The sequence below is a fragment of the Triticum urartu genome, chromosome 1A (assembly GCF_056163025.1).
Source record: "Triticum urartu cultivar PI428250 chromosome 1A, HENAU_Tu73, whole genome shotgun sequence".
In the NCBI taxonomy this organism is placed as follows: domain Eukaryota; kingdom Viridiplantae; phylum Streptophyta; class Magnoliopsida; order Poales; family Poaceae; genus Triticum; species Triticum urartu.
This window is the reverse complement of record NC_141873.1, coordinates 337359629-337379009: the sequence shown is the minus strand read 5'-3', so window position 1 is coordinate 337379009 and position 19381 is coordinate 337359629. Positions and strand designations below refer to the sequence as shown.

Genomic DNA, 19381 nt, shown 5'->3' with positions numbered 1-19381 from the left:
GCCTTTACTGCTGTATGTGGCTGCTAATGCCAGAGCTGTTAGCGTGGCTATTGTTGTGGAGCTCAAGGAGGCTGGAAAGGAATATCCGGTTCAACGGCCGGTTTATTATATCAGTGAGGTGCTTATTGAATCAAAACAGAGGTATCTACATTAGAAGAAGCTGGTGTATGGAGTATTTATGGCAAGCCGGAAGCTCAAACATTATTTTCAGGGTCATCCTATCACAGTGGTCAGTTCAGCCCCTCTGGGAGGTATCATTCAAAATAGAGAAGCAATTGGCCGGATTGCCAAGTGGGCTATCGAGTTTGGACCTCACAGGCTCAAATACACACCTCGCACAACGATTAAATCCCAAGCACTCGTGGACTTCATCAATGATTGGACAGAGTTGCAGGCACCAGAGGAAAAGCCAGATAACACGTATTGGACTATTCACTTTGATGGATCCAGACAGTTGGAGGGCTCGGGGCTGGAGTCATATTAACTTCCCCACGAGGTGACAAGTTTTGTTATGTCCTCCGTTTAATGTTCCCCTGTACTAACAATGCAGCTGAGTATGAGGCCTTACTCCACGGTCTTCAGATGGCTAAGGAAATGAACTTAAGCCGGGTTAAGTGCCTCGGTGACTCGGATTTGGTGGCTCAACAGGTATCTAGTACTTGGGATTCTAAAGACCCACTCATGGCTGCATATCGACGAGAGGTGGACATAGTGGCTGGTCATTTCAAGGGTTATCAAGTTGACCATATAGACCGACGAAAGAATGATGCGGCGGACGCTTTAAGCCGCCTTGGCTCTCAGCGTAAACCGGTCCCACCAAATGTCTTCCTTAACGTACTACATAATCCGTCGGTCAAGATACCAACAGAGGAGGAGTTGGCTATTCCTGACCTGGAGGCCCAATTGGTGGCAGCTTTGCATGTTATACCGGATTGGACAATCCCGTACCTAGCTTACATGAACCGGGGCGAGTTACCGGAGGATGAAACCTCGTCCCGTCAGATAATCTGGCATTCCAAATCAATAACCATAATCAATGGGGAGTTACATCGGTACAACGTCACAGGAGCGATTCAGCGTTGTGTATCTCCTCAAGAGGGTTGTGAGATTTTGCGCGAGATCCACGAAGGAGATTGCGGTCATCACGCCGGTTCAAAATCATTGGTGGCTAAGGCTTTTCCTCACGGTTTCTATTGGTTAACAGTTCACGCTGATGCTGAGGATTTAGTCAAAAGATGTGACAGTTGTCAAAAATTTGCACGCCGTGCTCATATTCTGGCTCAGGAGTTGAGGATGATTCCAATAACTTGGCCGTTTGTGACTTGGGGGCTCGATATGGTTGGACCCTTTAAGAGATCCAAGGACAAAAATACCCACTTGTTAGTGGCAGTTGACAAGTTCACCAAATGGGTGGAAGCAGAGCCAATCAGTAAGTGTGATGCGGCCACGGCAGTTCAGTTCATCAAAAAGGTGATATTCCGGTTTGGCTTTCCACATAGTATTATAACTGATAATGGTACTAATCTGTCAAAGGGAGAAATGGAGGAATTTTGACAACGTGAGCACATCCGGCTTGATGTAGCATCGGTGGCTCACCCCCAATCTAATGGTCAAGCGGAGAGGGCAAATCAAGAAATTTTGAGAGGTATTAAACCCCGGCTCATGGTTCCTTTAAAGTGGACACCGGGTTGTTGGGTGGAGGAATTGCCTTTTGTGTTATGGAGCATCAACACCACACCTAACAGATCTATGGGTTACACGCCTTTCTTCATGGTTTATGGAGCAGAGGCGGTTCTTCCTAGCGACATCCTTCACGACTCGCCCCGTGTGGCAGCTTATATTGAAGCTGATAATGAGACGGCACGCCAGGACTCACTGGACCTGTTGGATGAGGAGCGTGATCTCGCAGAAGCACGTTCAGCGATTTATCAACAAGATCTCCGATGTTATCACAACCGCCGTGTTAAGACCAGAACCTTTCAAGATGGCGATCTGGTGCTCCGGCTCATCCAGGATCAGACTGATATGCACAAGTTATCCCCACCTTGGGAAGGACCTTTTGTGGTCAGCAAGAATCTGCACAATGGGTCATACTACCTCATTGATGTTCGAGAGCACAAAGACTCACGTAAATCGGAGGAGGAGACCAAGCGGCCGTGGAATATAGCTCTTCTTCGGCCTTACTATACTTGAGCCACAGGCTCTTCTTATGTACATACTTATGACAATGTATATATTATATAATAAACCGGAGCCTCAAATAAAGCGGGGTCTCTGTTCTTTTTTACATCATGTGAGTCTACAAAGAGCTTCTACTGACAAAGCGGAGTTTTGTTAAACCGGCCTCTACAGCCGCACGGATATAAAGAAAATCACTAGGGGGCTTGGTCATATTTGAACCATAGCTACACCTCTTGATCGGTTTAAAACCAAAAAGGGATGTCACTAGGGGGCTTGGTCATATCTGAACCATAGCTACACCTCTTGATCGGTTTAAAACCAAAAAGGGATATCACTTGGGGGTTTGGTTGTTTTCACACCATAGCTATACCTCTTGATAGGCTGTAAGCCAAAAGGAAATTATGTGGAGCCAAAGAGAATTTGTTGCCTTAAGCACAATTCAAACATGGGTAACCACTGAGCATAGCTGACATATTATCTGGGGGCTCCTTGCTTCTCAAAGAACAGTGAGCTTGAACCCTTGTAATAGGTTATCAAGCCAGGCTTGGAAGCCAGGCGTATTCATCTAAAACCCCGGGTTATCCTGCCTCTTTAAGTAAGCCACTCCGTCCACGTAAACCTGGTATGACCCATCGAACATTTGACAAGTCAATCCCATGGACCCTGAACTTGTCAAAGTTTAAACGGTGATTGGTTAAAGATTGAGGTCCATCTTAAACAGGCTTTGCAAAATGGTTTAACTCAGCGGCCTGGCAGCCCATGAAAAGCCTTGATTTAGGGCCTGGCAGCCCATGAAAATCCTTGTATATTTTTTTCTTTGCGATTTTTTATGATAAGGGATTTATAAATATTTTTTCTAATAAACCAGTGTTCTTTCCAACCCAGCATGCCTTTCAACGCTTAGTTGTCAGTACATGATCAGTTTTCAATTGGTAGTATATTCTTCCGGTCTGGTTTTTGATTACATTGTGCAGCTATTATAGCTCAATATGGTTTCTATATGAACCGGCAAGAGGGCAATGAGTTGACAATGCTATGGACTGGTGTTCTTCACCTTTATCATATAAGCAGTTGGTCAACTACAACGAGGTATGTCACAGATAGTATTTATCTTATCTGGTTTAAATAAATCTTGGATATCCATCCAAGTTATGTATATCTTTTGGGCATCATGACCCGTCTAGTGGTAAACCACTAGGACGCTTTCAAGTTCTTATATGCAGGAACATACAGTATAATGGATTATGCATAAATAGATCCCAAAAGTGGAACAAGTTTTCACAATATCAAGCAACACAAAGCATGCTCCATGGCATGGCAGATAAAGGTGTTTCTGCTATCCTATTGCAAGAAGCTTCAAAACGGCTCCAATTGAATAATTGTTTCAAGCAGTGTCACATTATAGCTGATAAACCGGCTACCGGTTTAGGATGCTTCATCGGGATGGCTTGACGATTGAGGTTTATCTTGTGCAGTCACCTCCTCTTCATCCCTCCCCAGACACTGGAAATCAACCGTTGACCAATCGATTCCGGTTAAAGCTTGAAACACGGCCTCTTCATGGATAAGGCTAGAGGGGTCAATATCAGGAGCGTAAGTATGCTTACGGATTAGAGGAACAAGTTCTTCAACTTCATGGATCATGGCAGGTTGTCTCTTTCCTTCAGCATCGTAAACCGGCTAGAAATGAGATAAGTCTGTGTCCTCCACCAGTTTGCTGGCTATTGGCCGCATCTCCTTTGTCAGCCTTCGGAGATCATCATTGTTCAAGTTTGAACCGTCCTCCTTCACACCTGGATATCCTTTAATGATGTCTGTCGCTTCAAGATCCGGAATCCATGCCTTGTCCCGGATTAGTGCGGTCAGCGCTCCTGATCTTGCGGCTGCCTTCTTTAGTTCAGTAATCCAGGCTGGTAGCATGACCAGCTTCTCAAGGGTTTCTTTTATCAATGATGGCGCCGGCTTGTTATATGCTGTAGTGCAAATAGCATGCTGGGATCCAGAGTATAGCTGTTCTATTAAGGTGTAAGCCGCTTTAAGCTTCATCCGCATGTCAGTACCCAGATGAGCAATACGGGTGCCTGTCATGGTTTAATATCAGTAAACTGGTAAATGATAAGATCTCATGAATTAGACAAAGAACATAAGGAGGTACTTACCAAACACAGCGGACGTCATGGCATCGATCTGCTTCTTCAAGCCGGTCAGTTCGTCTACCACTGGCTTCAGGGCTGCTTCTACGTCCTTGGCTTTCTTGGTTAAACCGGCCTTTTTGGATTCCCAGTCAGCACGCTCCTTGTTAAAGGTCTCTTTCAACCTCTCCATAGCCGCCAGGGCATTGGTCAGCTCCTCTTTGGCTTTCGAAGCCTCTGCTTGTTGGGACTTCACGTTCTCTTGAAGATCAGCGGTTTGAGCATCCCTATTACTTAGCTCGGCATGCAAAGGCGAAGACATGTCAACAACAGGATATGTATTTTCTAAGTACTAAGCGTATAACAAGTTATGCACTTCGTACTTGGGGGCTAATGCCTGTTTGCTCTATTATCAATAAATCTTTCACAAGTCTCAAGTACAATGCAAGCATTATCCTTAACACTTGGGGGCTAATGTACATCTGTTCAAAACTGACACATGGATTCAAGACCTGGTTTACCTCGCAAAGCTAAACCGGCCCTTGGGGGCTACACCGATGAAAGCTACATAACTACACTGATAAAGTATCAGTTTTGTTTTTACTGAGGACTTGACATATTGAGGATCAACATGCAAAGATTAAGATATTACAAAGTCCCGGTTTAAGATTAACACATAAAACGGCCCTTGGGGGCTACTTGGGCTGATGTTTAGATTCTGGAATCAAGAAATGGAAGGAGATGAAAATACCTCATAGCGTTCCTTCATCAGGTTCACCAAACCGGCTTCATAATCACGGTTTGAGTGTAGACGGTTTAAAAAACCGGAGTGGAGTTCTTCATCGCTGAGATGAGCATAACTTGACAAATCAGTGCTCCATTTACCCTTATCCATGGCAGCACGCTCTTCCTTGGCACTTTGTTTGGCCAAGATTACAGGATGGCCAGGAGAGCCGTGGCCCATGCCAATAATGATAACATCATCTCCTTGGCCTCCAGTAGTTTTTATGGGTGATGGTGGAGTGTTAGTAGCTCTCACCGGGCTAGCCCGGATTGGAGCTGCAGGTTCAGTAGCAGGCATAGCGGTACCAGCTTCTGGTTGTTCATCGATATTGTGCTCTTGAGGGGGTGGCTCGTCAAAGGTAGCTTCAGGATGGGGACCCTTCGGTTCACCATTTCGGTCCGATTCACCTGTTCGCCCCTGTTCAAGAACCACCTGGTCTTCAGACGGATTGTTCACCCGACCTTTTTTTCTGGGTCTGGCTTTGGCTCTGCAAACAAAAATAAAAGGGGTTAAAATTAAGCATACTATTCAAGATATGCAAACATTTGAATAAAGGGTTTGAGTACTTACCCAGCTACAATTTTGAGAGGAGGGAGTTGGGTCGCTGTTGACTCGCCATAGGATGAGGGAGGTGTCACCTGATAATTTGAATCGGACGGATTAAGAGGTTGTCGGAAATAACCTGCCTTGGGATAAGAATTTTCAGAAGTGGGGGATACCTCAGATCGGCGCTTCCGAACCGGGGTGTCAGGTAAACCGGCCGAAGTGACCTATTGGCCGCTGTGCCGGGTTGTCCGGCGAGCCTCGTGCTACTGCATCTTCAAAATAAATGTTGGATCCAAGTAAGCAAGAGGATGAGAAAAGCTTACTTTTCGGACCACTTGACGGGTTTTTTGTGTTGGCATAGAGTCTGAACTGGAGGAAAGGGTAATTACCTCTACGTCATCAGCCTGGCTGCCTTCCACATCCTCCTGATAAGTATCATTGTTAATGAGATGCATGAAAAGGGAGCCAAGTGAATCAAGTTCTACCTCAACTTCCGGTTCATCTGCATCTTCATCAAGTTCCATGTTGATACGTTCAGCTATTTTCCGCTTTGAGGTTCTCTTGACGACTTTTGTTTTGGGACGGGATGGCTTTGCAGCTTTATCTGTGGGTTTCTTCTTCCAGAATGGATCATCACCCTGTTTATAAACAAGCAGAAGAATGTTCACGGGTTGAACAATTTTAAAAAAATGTTGAAGATAAAAAGGAAGGACAATACTTACAGCAGGCGGTTTATTTTTTGTGTAGAAGGGGTTCAAGCCGGTTCGGCGACAGACAAATTCCGATTCATTCAAAATCTTCTTAACACCTTCAGTGACCTCTTCATCGGTTAACTGAATGTTGATGTGGCGTTGGGAATCTTCTAATTCACCGGTATACTCACACATTAAACCGGAGCGGTGGCTTAATGGCAAGATGCTCCAAGATATCCAGCAACGCACAAAGTCAACGCCCGATAAACCGTTGGCCATGAAGGCTCGGAGCTTGGCGAGTTGAGGGGCATATGTGGCCCGTTCCACAGCGCTTAAACGTTGCGGCAATGGATGAGTGTTGGAAAGCCGGTGGGCACGATAGCGTGGCAGAGGGTTCTCATCTTCAGGGGAGGTATCCTTACAGTAGAACCAAGTTTGGTTCCAATCCTTGGGGTGACTGTGCAGCTTGGCATGAGGGAACTCAACCTCTTTCTGCTTTTGAATAGACGCCACCAAGTTCAGTGTTGGGGCCGTCTACAAATTCTGTGCACCGGTTCAGATGAAAAAAAATCCCGGTACAGCTCAGTAGTTGGTTCTTCTTGTAAGTACACTTCACAGAAGACTTGGAAGTTCCATATATTGGACACCGAGTTGGGTCCAATATCTTGAGGGTGGAGCTGGAAACTGGCAAGAACATCTCGGAAAAACTTTGACCCGGGCGGTTTGAAACCACGGCCTATGTGGTCAACAAAAACCACTACCTCACCTTGCTTCGGGGTAGGAGGATTCTCTGTTCCTGGGACTCGCCACCGAATCTCAGTCTTTTTGGGCAAAGTGCCAATATTGACCATTCCGTTCAACTATTCTTCGGTAACCCGGGAAGGAGACCAGTTGCAAGCATAAAACCGTTTGGCCATTGCAAACGAAAAGCTGAAAGGAAATACCGGTTTACAAATCATTCATGGTGGTACGTAAGGTGTGACAGAATAAAGATATACAGCTATGTAAAATTGTGTAAACCGGAGGCTGATACAATAATGAATGACAAGGTAATATCAGAACAAAGATATACACATGTTGTTAAACCGGATTATAACAACGGAGGTAAAAAGGACTTGCCGGTTCACCAGGGGACTAATGGTACTCCCTCCATTCCGTTTTATAGTGCGTATAAGTTTTTGACAAAAATTCCACAATGTAGTGCGTATCTCCTTTCTCGAGCGATTTTGGACGAAAATGCCCCCCCACCTAATCGAACAGCCAGCGCCCCACCCAGCCCACCGCATCGCTCGCCTCTCTCTCTCTCCCTTATCTCTTTCTTCTCGCTGCTTTCCCCACCTCCCTCCCCACCTCGCTGATCCCCACCGATCTCCCTTCTTCCTCGTTGATCCCCATCGATCCCCACCTCCCTTGCTGATCCCCAACTTCCACAACGCTTCCTCTCCTTCTCTCATCGATCTTCTCCACTTCACATCAGTAGCCGTCCAACAGATCTGGGCCGAGAGGTGTGGCGGAGGCGGCGGTCTTCATGGGCGGAGGAGTTGAGGGAGAGGTGAGGAGGAAGGTCCTGGCTCTGTTGAAGGAGGCAAAGGTGGCAATACAGCAAATTGAGCTGTTGCTAGGCAAGACGCCCAAGCTGGACGGACGAGTTGCTCAACGATTTGGCAAGCGGCAGCGGGAATTCGAAGACACTGAGGGGGAACAAGAGGAGGAGGTCCCTGGCGAGGGCTGCGCTGGAGACTGGCTGGATGCCCTCAGTAAGGAGGACCTGCTGGAGTACGTCAACGGATTTTATGTCAGCCACACCAACCAAGGTTCGCTTGTGACCCAGGATGCCGATGTCGGCGTCTGTGTAGAAGATGCCTCACCCATGCCGCTCAGTTTCATTCAACAAGGTGTGCATGTCCTTGGCGGCTGCCCAAGTACAGGAACAGGATGCATGTACGGGAACAAGCTCAGTTGTTGCCCAAGTAATGGCGTGCATGTCCTTAGTACATCGAGCTTGCCCATCTTGGCCGGAAAAGAAGTGTCACCCGAGGATGCTGAGACCCAGGACGGCAAAGAGGTGTTGCCCGAGGACACCGAGACTGACGGCGTCGGAGAGTTGCTGCCCAAGGACGCCGAGACAGACGGTGTCGGAGAGTTGCTGCCCGAGGGCGCCGAGACCAACGGCGGAGACGTGTTACCTATGGACGCCGAGGCCGACGATGACTTAGAGTTGCTGCCCGGGGATGCCGAGAGTGACGACCGTGAGGAGGTGTTGCCCGAGGATGCTGAGACCGGCGACGGCGTAGATGTGGTGCCTGAGGATGCCCAGAGTGACGACGGCATAGAGGTGTCGCCCGAGGACGCCGAGACCGACGACGGTGAAGAGGTGCCGCCCGAGGATGCCGAGACCGATGTATTATTTGTGCCTGACTCCATGCCCGCTCACGGAGGCGACTCGCTCGATGAACGAACAATGGAGGTAAGGGATAGTATGCTCAGGTTATTAATTCCTGGTTATCTGATGTGAGTGTGTTCACCTCAAATTTGGTTGCATGCATGGACATGGTGATATGATGTGATGAGTATTTTGTTTGAAAAGTTGGTGTTGTGTAGTTTCTCAAGTGAATGTAGATAGTGTCCTCAGTAGCACGAATTGTCCTATGATGTGTATTTTTCTTATTGTCAAATGAATGCTGATAATCAGATTTCATTCACTTGCTTGCATGGACCATGACCAGAACAAATTACTCATTTTTGCTTGGTGGTTAGCTCAGTTTCATGCATGGTAATTATCATTGATCAACTAAACAAAAAACACGTCCATAATACATTGATTAATATGTCCAGATTACATTGATCATTTGAACCCAAAATATGCCCAGATTGCTAGTATGATCAAGTGAACCCAAAATATGTCCAGATTCATTGATCATTTCTTGCCAAAATATGTCCAGACTACATTGATCCATTGAACCCAAACTATGTCCAGATTGCAAACAGCTGCATGCATAGACAATGACCATGTCTAGATGGTGGCATTTAGGAACTCAATCGCGGCATTTACAATTGCTGGATCACATGGTAACCTAGGAGGGAGAAGACCAGCTCCTGCTAGAGCCATCTTTCTCATGTGTGGAACCTTGTAGTGTTGGCTGCCATTAAGTTTGAGTATCTCCCGCATACAGGACTGCAAAGTGAGGAAGATGCGGTTGCTCCTCTCAGGGGGGTACTCTCCATATGCTTGGAGCACCTTGGCAACAATGTCATCTAGTGAACCTGGGAACAACTTCTGAAATAAAGCTTGTAGGGCTGCAAAAAAACCTAGGTCCAATATGTTCAGATCGGGAGAATTTGGTGGTTGGCACATCAACGTAATGTTCCATCCATCTGCCATTGCGGCTGCACAAAACATAGGATCATTGACGGGAATATGAGTTTTGGCGTTGTCCTGTTGTATGATTATAGGATAACCGCGTTCCGAAGCAGGCCACTTCTCCTTAATGGCAGGCAGAAGTTTGTTCACCATGTAATCTTGGCTAACTTTCCTTGTCACCGCCGGCAACACCTTAGTAACAATTGTTCCCGCATCGCGGTTCTTGCTATCCCTCTTAGCCTCCTCTAGGAATGTAAAAGGCCATATGCCAATCTTGCCATCAAATGTCATGTTGCCATCATCATCATATCGAGGCCTCACCACCGCAGCAAGGAACATCACTTTTTCAATGTAATTCTTGTTTTGTGTGGTACGCTTCGGATCTTCCTCATTGAGACCCAAATAGAATTTTTGATTCTTCCGAGTGCGATAGAACCACTTCTCATCTATGTGGATGACATTGTACATTCCATCAAATGTTGGCTGTTGTGGGATGCTTAGTGGCTGAAACATAGACAAACAAAACTTAACCCTAGCCCTCTTGTTTTCTTCTGTCAATGTTGATTTGATGGCATTAGAATGCCGCCTGAGTCTGCCCTCCTTCAAACGCCTGAATAAGGTAGTCTTTGCCATGTTCAACTCATTAGCAAGATCTTGGAGACTTGTTCTTTTTCTTAGATCAATATCCTTTATAGCATCTTCATTGAAAGCAATCCTCTTGCGGCCACAATTCTGGGTCCTCTTGCTCAAGACTCCCTGGAATCCACCAGCCTTCTTTCCCTCCAGCCATCTCAGTTGTATAGTTCGCAAAGGAATGTTTGTTTCTTCAGCAATAGCTTTAGTAATTCCATGATTCAGTTTACCCAAAGAAGACCTCTCCAAGATTATGGCAAATAGATTTTGCTTTTCTTCATCTTTGTACTGCCTTCTCTTTTTCTTGCCTTCATTTGCAAATAAGTGGCATCATACATTTATTACATTGCTAACTATATGAACAATCATGCAGGAACCAGTACATGTATGCATGAAGCAGTACAAGCATGCATGATCCAGTATACATGACCACTATAAGCATGCATGAACCAATATCCATGAACCAGCACACATGCATGCATGAACCAGTACATGCATGAATGATCCAGAATCCATGAAGCAGTACGCATGTATGCGATCAGTGCAAGCATGCATGATCCACAATGCATAGCACACATGTATGCATGAACCAGTACAAGCATGCATACCAGCTGGAGCTGGATGTCCCTCGTCGTTTCCTTCAACATTTTCAGCATCAACTCCGGCGTCGACTACATCAAGTTCAACATTCAAGTCAATGCCAAGCATGCCATGTCCGTCGTCGTCGCCGCCGCTGCCGCCGCCGGACTCCACATTCAAGTCAATGCCAGTATCGACATGAACGGAAGGTTGGCCGAGGCCGGCGTCACCGAGTGGAGGTTGGCTAGCCTGCCACCTAACAGTTGGTGATCTTCCAGTGAGTCCCAACCTCGTTCGTCCGCATCCGCTCTGGCCATGACCGCGTCCACGGCTGGCGTCTCCGCGTCCACGGCCGGCATCTCCACGGCCGGCGCCTCCGCATCCACGGCCGGCGCCTCCGCGGCCGGCGCCTACGCGTCCACGGCTGGCGTCTCTGCGGCCGGCGCCTCCGCGTCCACGGCCATGACCGCGTCCAGGGCCAGGCTCAGCTTCAGCATAAACATGCTCGTGAGGTTCGTCCTCTGGCAAAATAAATCAACAAACCAAGGTGGTGAGCAAATGATCAGCAAGAAGACGAGAGCACCAACAAAAATATGAACCTCGGCAGGGAGAGAGGACGTACCTTCATCCGAGACAATCAGCTCCAGATCGTAGTCTAGCTCTCCGGCAAGACCGCCGTAGTCTTCTTGGACATCTTCCCAGTTGATCTGGTTGTTTAAATCTAACTGTGCCATTGCAGGGTGAAGAACTAGAGAGAAATGAGATGCAGAGAGAAAAATGGTGTACTAGTACACTCTTGGTCCCGTCCTAGAGAGCTGATTCAAATTTGAAAAGGTTGAGCGGGCGTGGGTGGGGCTGGCCACGCAGACGTGGACGCGGGAATGCGCTGAACTTTCCCTCCAATTTCTCTCCGTGGCGGGATTACACGTGGCTGAGGTGATGTGCACATGGGGCTGGACAGAGTTAGTGGAGGGGTATATTAGACCAAAGTACATGTGCCAGCTCACTCATTGGTATTGCCGCTGGAAACTATACGCACTATAAAACGGAATGGAGGGAGTATGTGATAGGTTGTTTTTACAAAGGTAAACCGCCTATGTGGTAAAGAGGATACAGATCCAAGGTAAAAATGACTAAGTAAGGTGAAACAGGTTCTAAAGGGGACATGGAAATTTTGGATCTACTGAAAGACAGGAAAGCAAAAATATTTTTGACCTAAAAGGGTTGGACCCAAAGCAGTTCGTAATGGTTCAGATCAGTTTTTCGCGTACAAAAGGTTTGTTGTGGTAGTGGAAGGTAAACCATTACGAGCTATATATCAAGCTTGAAGTTTTTTTATCCATAGATAAGGAGGAACAGGGAAGAGCCACACTGGAGCCCTGATGAACTTCGATGAACTGCGAAGAACAAGGGAACCCTAAACAGATCTACAAAGGGGGAAAGGGAAAGACTTATAGAGACTGATTGAAGCAACGAAGGAGCGCCGCAGCTTTCTGGCGCAACTAGGTTGATGCAGCGGCCGGCGGAGAGACGGAGGCAAAGCTCGGTGGTGGCGGTGGCGCTCAGGGACAGAGATGTCGCAAGGAGGAAGAAGAGGTGAAGGAGACGAAGGGGAAAAAGAGAAGGGCCCGTGGTCCTATTTATAAGGTGAACCGATAAGCGACAGGTGCGTAAATCGAGGAGCTGGAAATGGATAGTTAATAAGGATGTCGCCTCGAGGGTTGAACATTCATTAATGAAGGGTATCTTTAGCTTCAACGGGTAGATGACGTCATAACGATTTACTGCGGATTTAAAGGATGATGTCATGACGATTTACCAGATTTATAGAAGGTGCCAGGGCAAGAATTTTTCTAAGTATTGAAGATTGACATGAACAAGTTCAAACCAATCTGGGGCCTAATGTTGGGGATATGGTTACTTGAGGTAAACCGGCTAGGAGTGGCCGGTTTAGCTCCATGAAGAGAGAAGCCCATGAAGATGTGAAGATGGTGGTGCTTTACGAAGACCCAAGGCCCAAAGGCGGGTTAAAGCGTGTAGATGTGAACCAACTTTATCATATAACTTGTATTGTAAGTTAGAGGAATAGAGACCGAGCCGGACACCTCTATGATCCGGCCTCGGGAATCTGTAACCGGCGGGCGTCAACCTATGTATATAAAGGGACGACCTGACCGCGGTTTGAGGACAACAGACAACAACTCGAGACCAGGCAAAGCGGATTCGCTCCCTGGTCATCGAAACCCTAGCAATACCAATCACAACTAGACGTAGGCTTTTACCTTCATCTAAGGGGCCAAACTAGTATAAAACCCCTCGTGTCCCCTTGTCCGGTTTAACCCCTTTAAGCTAACCCGTAGCAATGGCTCCACGATTAAGTCCTTTCACGAGGACATATGCCGTGAAAAAATCACGACACCCACTTCACCTTTGCTGTTTTATTCGCCCTCTTCCGTTTGTCCTTCTGTTTGCTCATGTTACCATGTGCCTTCTATTAGCTTGCATCTTCGCTTGCTAAATATCTATTGTTATGGATCCTCATCCTCTTGCTAATCTTTTTAAAAGATCCAATTATGATGAACCTATTGCTAGTGAGTTGAGTGCACTAGATTATCTTTATGAGGTTTTGCTTGAAATTCGTGAATCTGAAAATTGTGATGAAGTACTTTACGAAGTGATTCACGATAGATCTTTGAATAAAAAGCATGATTGCAATGATTTTATTATAAATTCTATTGATGTAAATTGTGCTAATAATATGCAAAACCCTAAGCTTGGGGATGCTAGTTTTGCTGTGTCCACTACTTGTTGCAATGATCATGATTGGGGTGATTCTTCTTATGATCTCGAAAATTTATTTAAGCCCCATGATGAATATGAGATTGATAATAATGTTTTCAATAATACTGAAAGTGGGTTTGGAAGAGTGTCAACTTTAGATCCCACACATTTGGATAACGTTCAATGTTACGAAGTTTTTGATAAAAGTGGGTTTGGAGAGGTCATGACTTTATTTTATGATAATCCCACTATTTTGGAAGAGTTTCAACTTTGCATGTGAAAGTGCAACTATCCTTGGGTGGTTTTGGTAATTCCTAACAACATATAGCTCATTGAGCTAATGCTATTTTAAGATGAATATTTCAGGAAAGCTCAATGATTGGCATGTCATGGATTAGAAAGTGGAACCCTCGAAATGCTAAGGACAGAAGATTGGCTCAATCTCAAAGCGCAAGACTCTAGAATTTACTTTTAGTGATCCAAGATCACATTGAGTCCATAGGAAAAGCCAATATTGTTAAAAGGGGGTGAGGTGTTGCTTAATGAGTTACTTGCTCAAAATGCTTAGTGATATGCTCCCAAAACCCTCAACTACTTTCTCATATCCACACATGTCCCAAACCAAAAGTCAAACTCGGCCCCACCGAAATCTTCTTTCCGGCGCCACCGAGTTCACTTGACATAGACACTGCCACAAACCCTAGTCACTTCGCTCTCACCGATAGGGATTTCGGTCTCACCGAGATGGGATTGCAACCTCTCTGTTTCCCTTTGTAACATTTCGGTCCAACCGAGATGAGCAATCGGTCCCACCGAGATTGCAATGCAAACTCTCTGCTTCCCCTTTATAACGTTTCAGTCTAACCGAGATGAGCGAATCGGTCCCACCGAGTTTGCCTGACCAACTCTCTGTTTGTCTATTACCAAAATCGGTCTCACCGAGATTACGTTATGCCCTAACCCTAATGGAATCGGTCCCACCGAGTTGACATGTCGGTCCCACCGAAAATCCTAACGTTCACATTTTGAACTAAATCGGTCTGACCGAGTTTTATAATTCGGTCCCACCGAGTTCGGTGATTTGTGTGTAACAGTTAGATTTTGTGTGGAGGCTATATATACCCCTCCACCCACTCTTCATTCATGGGGAGAGCCATCAGAATATGCCTACACTTCCAACATACATTTTCTGAGAGAGAACCACCTACACTTGTGTTGAGGTCAAGATATTCCATTCCAACCACATAAATCTTGATCTCTAGCCTTCCCCAAGTTGCTTTCCACTCAAATCATCTTTCTACCAAATCCAATCCTATGAGAGAGAGTTGAGTGTTGGGGAGACTATCATTTGAAGCATAAGAGCAAGGAGTTCATCATCAACACATCGTCTATTACCTTTTGGAGAGTGGTGTCTACTAGATTGGTTAGGTGTCACTTGGGAGCCTCCGTCAAGATTGTGGAGTTGAACCAAGGAGTTTGTACGGGCAAGGAGATCGCCTACTTCGTGAAGATCTACCCTAGTGAGGCAAGTCCTTCGTGGGCGATGGCCATGGTGGGATAGACAAGGTTGCTTCTTCGTGGACCCTTCATGGGTGGAGCCCTCCGTGGACTCGCGCAACCGTTACCCTTCATGGGTTGAAGTCTCCATCAACGTGGATGTATGATAGCACCACCTATTGGAACCACGCCAAAAATCTCCGTGTCTACATTGCGTTTGCTCTCTCCAAACTCCTCCCTTTACCTTCATATGCAATTGTTTTACATTCCGCTGCTATACTCTTAGAATTGCATGTGTAGGTTGTTTACTTGATTTGTGCTAAGTTGCTAAAATCTGCCAAGACTTAACATTGGGAAAAGGCTAGATTTTTATTTGGTCAAGTAGTCTAATCACCCCCTCTAGACATACTTTCGATCCTACAAGTGGTATCAGAGCTTTGATCTCCATTTGCCTTGATTTCCATAGCTTTTGGTGATCATAGCCTTGGTTTCATAACCTAGGAGAGTATGGCGTCTAGTGAGGGAAATTACCACTGTAGAGGTCCTTACTTTGATGGTACTAATTTTGCTAGTTGGAAGCATAAGATGAAAATGCATATTCTTGGACATAACCCCGTCGTTTGGGCTATTGTGTGTTTTGGCTTGCAAGGTGAATTCTTTGATGGGAGAGAACCGAACCATGAAGCTGCGTAGAAGATTTGAAGATGCTGCAATACAATGCTCAAGCTTGTGATATTCTCTTCAATGGGTTGTGCCCCGAAGAATTCAACAAAATTAGCCGTCTTGAGAATGCAAAGGAAATTTGGGATACTTTGATTGATATGCACGAAGGTACCAACTCCGTCAAGGAATCCAAATTGGATGTGCTTCAAAGTCAACTTGACAAGTTCAAAATGAAGGATGGTGAAGGTGTTGCTGAAATGTACTCTAGGCTTGCTGAGGGAGTCCTGGATTAGGGGGTGTCCGGATAGCCAGACTATACCTTCGGCCGGACTCTTGGACTATGAAGATACAAGATCGAAGACTTCGTCCCGTGTCTGGAAGGGACTTTCCTTGGCGTGGAAGGCAAGCTTGGCGATACAGATATGTAGATCTCCTACCATTGTAACCGACTCTGTGTAACCGTAGCCCTCTCCGGTGTCTATATAAACCGGAGGGTTTTAGTCCGTAGGACGAACAACAATCATACCATAGGCTAGCTTCTAGGGTTTAGCTTCTCTAATCTCGTGGTAGATCTACTCTTGTACTACCCATATCATCAATATTAATCAAGCAGGACGTAGGGTTTTACCTCCAACAAGAGGGCCCGAACCCAGGTAAAACATTGTGTCCCCTGCCTCCTATTACCATCCGCCTAGACGCATAGTTCGGGACCCCCTACCCGAGATTCGCCAGTTTTGACACCGACATTGGTGCTTTCATTAAGAGTTCCTCTGTGCCGTCGCCATCAGGAAGGATGCCTCATCCCATCTTTAAAGACGGCACCGTTGCTAAGGGAGCTTTGCCTGTCGGCTGCTGCGCCGATGATGACCTCTCGGGTCATCGAAAGCAATCTTCACATCAGCTCGGAATTTGCCGAGCAGCTAGATCCAATGGAGCTCTCTTCCCTAAACGAGATCTTGGATCGCTTCGACGCCCTGGGAGTCTCTACGGATTACGACCAGATTGGGCCTAAATCTGATCTGAGAGAGATTAACTCCCCCCAGGTCACCCATCACGTCGCCGTGGTAGAGGGACAGTGCGGCGACCCTTCATCTATCTTAAGGACTAGCTATGTCCGGATTCCCGATCCCTCCAAGCCGGATACCCGCGGAGGGGAGGACATCACTCAAGACCTGAACTTAAAGTCGGGCGACGGGCTAGATTCATTGGACAGCATCCAAGAATCCAAACTTCCAAGTTCAGAAACTCCTTGGCCCCTGGGTCTCAGATTGGGTGAGGTTTCGGATTTGATTCCACCCACCCACCCGTACATAAGCGATCTATCTCAAATTAGGAAAGAGCCCGAAGAAACAGTACATCATTACTGGGCCAGATTCCTCCTGGTTATGAACAGGATAAAGGACTTCCGCGAGGAAGACGCAATTTCATTCTTCTGCAATAATTGCACGGACAAGGGAATCCTCAACCCCATAAGTCGCCGTGATATTACACGCTTCGCTAACTTGGCGTCCATAGTACGAAAGTACTGTGCGATGGAAAGCGCTTGGAAAACCGAATAAAATTTTGGGACAATCCAGCCTTGAATACAAACCCAGTCCGAAATAAAAGGGTGCATCATCGCCAGACACCCGGGTTCAATACCAAAAAGCAAAAGCCCTCTACAGGGCACGGAACCGTGCTGGAAGGATAGCTTAATGGACCCTGTAAAATTCACAGTGCAGAGGGCGCCACACCAACTCATAGCCTTAGAGCATGTTGGATACTCCGGCAGGTGGCAAAAATTGGCGAAGATCTTCTAATTCCAGAAGCCACAGAAAGCCACCCCAGAGACACCAGTACGGTATCAACAGTCTTCGAGACTTTCACATCAAATAATATGCGAAATAGAACACTCCGCAGCCTTGCCGAAGTCTACCAAGTAGCAACAATAAACCCATGGAGTGACATGGCTATCACTTTTAACGCCAGTGATGAACCTAAATTTCGAACAGCCCGAGCACCAACCGCATTGGTCCTCAGTCCAATAGTAGACGGCTTTTGTCTTACCAAGGTACTCATGGTTGGCGGTAGCGGATTGAACCTCATTTATGATGAAACCCTTCAAAAAATGGAAATAGACTGGAACCGCATTGAGCGAAGCAGCACAACCTTTAGAGGAATAATCCCCAGTCGGGAAGCACGCTGTATGGGAAAAATCACACTAGATGTGGTGTTCGGCACGCCGGATAATTACAGGTCCGAAGAGGTCATGTTCCAAGTGGCCCCGTTCAGTATAGGATATCACGCCCTACTAGGGCGGGAAGCGTTTACAATCTTCCAAGCAATACCCCATTACGGGTACATGAAGCTCAAGATGCCCGGGCCTAACGGAATCGTCACTCTTGCTAGTGATCCGGACATAGCACTCCGTGCCGAAAACAAGACAGCCGCACTGCCCTCGAGGCGCTATCAGAAGCCCTAGCGGCTGAGGAACTGACTGCGCTGCGCTCCACGGTGAATAGGGACGATGTGATACTCGACAAAAGATCCAAGTCCACCTCCTTTAAACCGGCGGACGAAATAGTCAAATTCCAGGTCCATCCAACAGACCCCAATAAAACAGCTTCCATCAGAGCACAATTAAACCTTGATGTAGACGCCGCACTGCGAGAGTTCCTATGAGAGAACTAGGACATTTTCGCCTGGCACCCTTCAGACATGCCAGGAATCCCACGCAGGCTGGCCGAACACAGCTTAAATATCCTGAAAGGATTCAAGCCAGTCAAACAGGCTCTTCGGTGTTTTTCCGAACCTAAGAGACAGGCCATGGGAGAGGAACTAGCCAAGCTACTGGAGGCCAGATTCATCAAAGATATAAAACACCCGGACTGGCTAGCAAACCTGGTGATGGTACCAAAGAAGGACAAATCCTGGCGCATGTGCGTTGATTTTAAAGACCTTAACAAGGCTTGCCCAAAGGATCCCTTCCCTCTCCCCCGCATCGATCAAATTATCGACGCCACCGCAGGACACGATTCGTTGTGTTTCCTCGACGCATACTTCGGCTACCATCAAATAAAGATGACAGAGTCAGACCAAGCTGCAACGGCATTCATCACACCGTACGGCCCATTCTGCTTCAACACAATGCCCTACGGGCTCAAAAACGCCGGCGCAACATATCAGCGCATGATTCAGACATGTCTGGCAAACCAGATCGGCAAAACAGTGGAGGCATACGTAGATGATGTGGTCATTAAAACAAGACATGTCGAATCTCTAGTAGACGACTTGGGGCTAACATTCGGTAACCTCTGAACATATGACATCAAGCTCAACCCGGAAAAATGCGTTTTCGGCGTTCCAGCCGGAAAGCTCTTGGGCTTCATTGTATCCGGTAGAGGAATTGAAGCAAATCCAGCCAAGATCCGAGCTCTGTCACAATTGGATATCCCGAAGGACCTCAAACAAATACAAAAATTAACCGGATGCGTGGCGGCTCTAAGCCGCTTTATCTCCCGCTTGGGAGAAAAGGCCCTACCCCTTTACCGCC

The 19381-nt window shown here is 46.7% G+C and overlaps 2 protein-coding genes across 2 annotated transcripts; one reads left to right on the top strand and one right to left on the bottom strand.

Moving 5' to 3' along the window:
- Nucleotides 1-7863: 7863 nt before the first annotated feature.
- Nucleotides 7864-10744, top strand: LOC147991123 (uncharacterized). The gene is made up of 2 exons (XM_087536793.1): nt 7864-8802; nt 10703-10744. The coding sequence occupies exons 1-2, from the start codon at nt 7864-7866 to the stop codon at nt 10742-10744; spliced, it is 981 nt and encodes a 326-aa protein (XP_087392919.1).
- Nucleotides 9349-10623, bottom strand: LOC147991124 (uncharacterized; the record flags this gene model as incomplete). Its single annotated transcript, XM_087542955.1, has 1 exon — nt 9349-10623. A coding segment is annotated over one exon (1275 nt), but the record flags the coding sequence as incomplete, so codon positions are not given.
- Nucleotides 10745-19381: the final 8637 nt, after the last annotated feature.

What these genes read in the sequence shown, in the direction of transcription:
- LOC147991123 (XM_087536793.1), top strand. Translation starts at nt 7,864, where the DNA reads ATGGGCGGAGGAGTTGAGGGAGAGGTGAGGAGGAAGGTCCTGGCTCTG. An exon ending in TCGATGAACGAACAATGGAG is followed by an intron (nt 8,803 to 10,702) that starts GTAAGGGATAGT and finishes ACAATCATGCAG; the next exon opens with GAACCAGTACATGTATGCAT.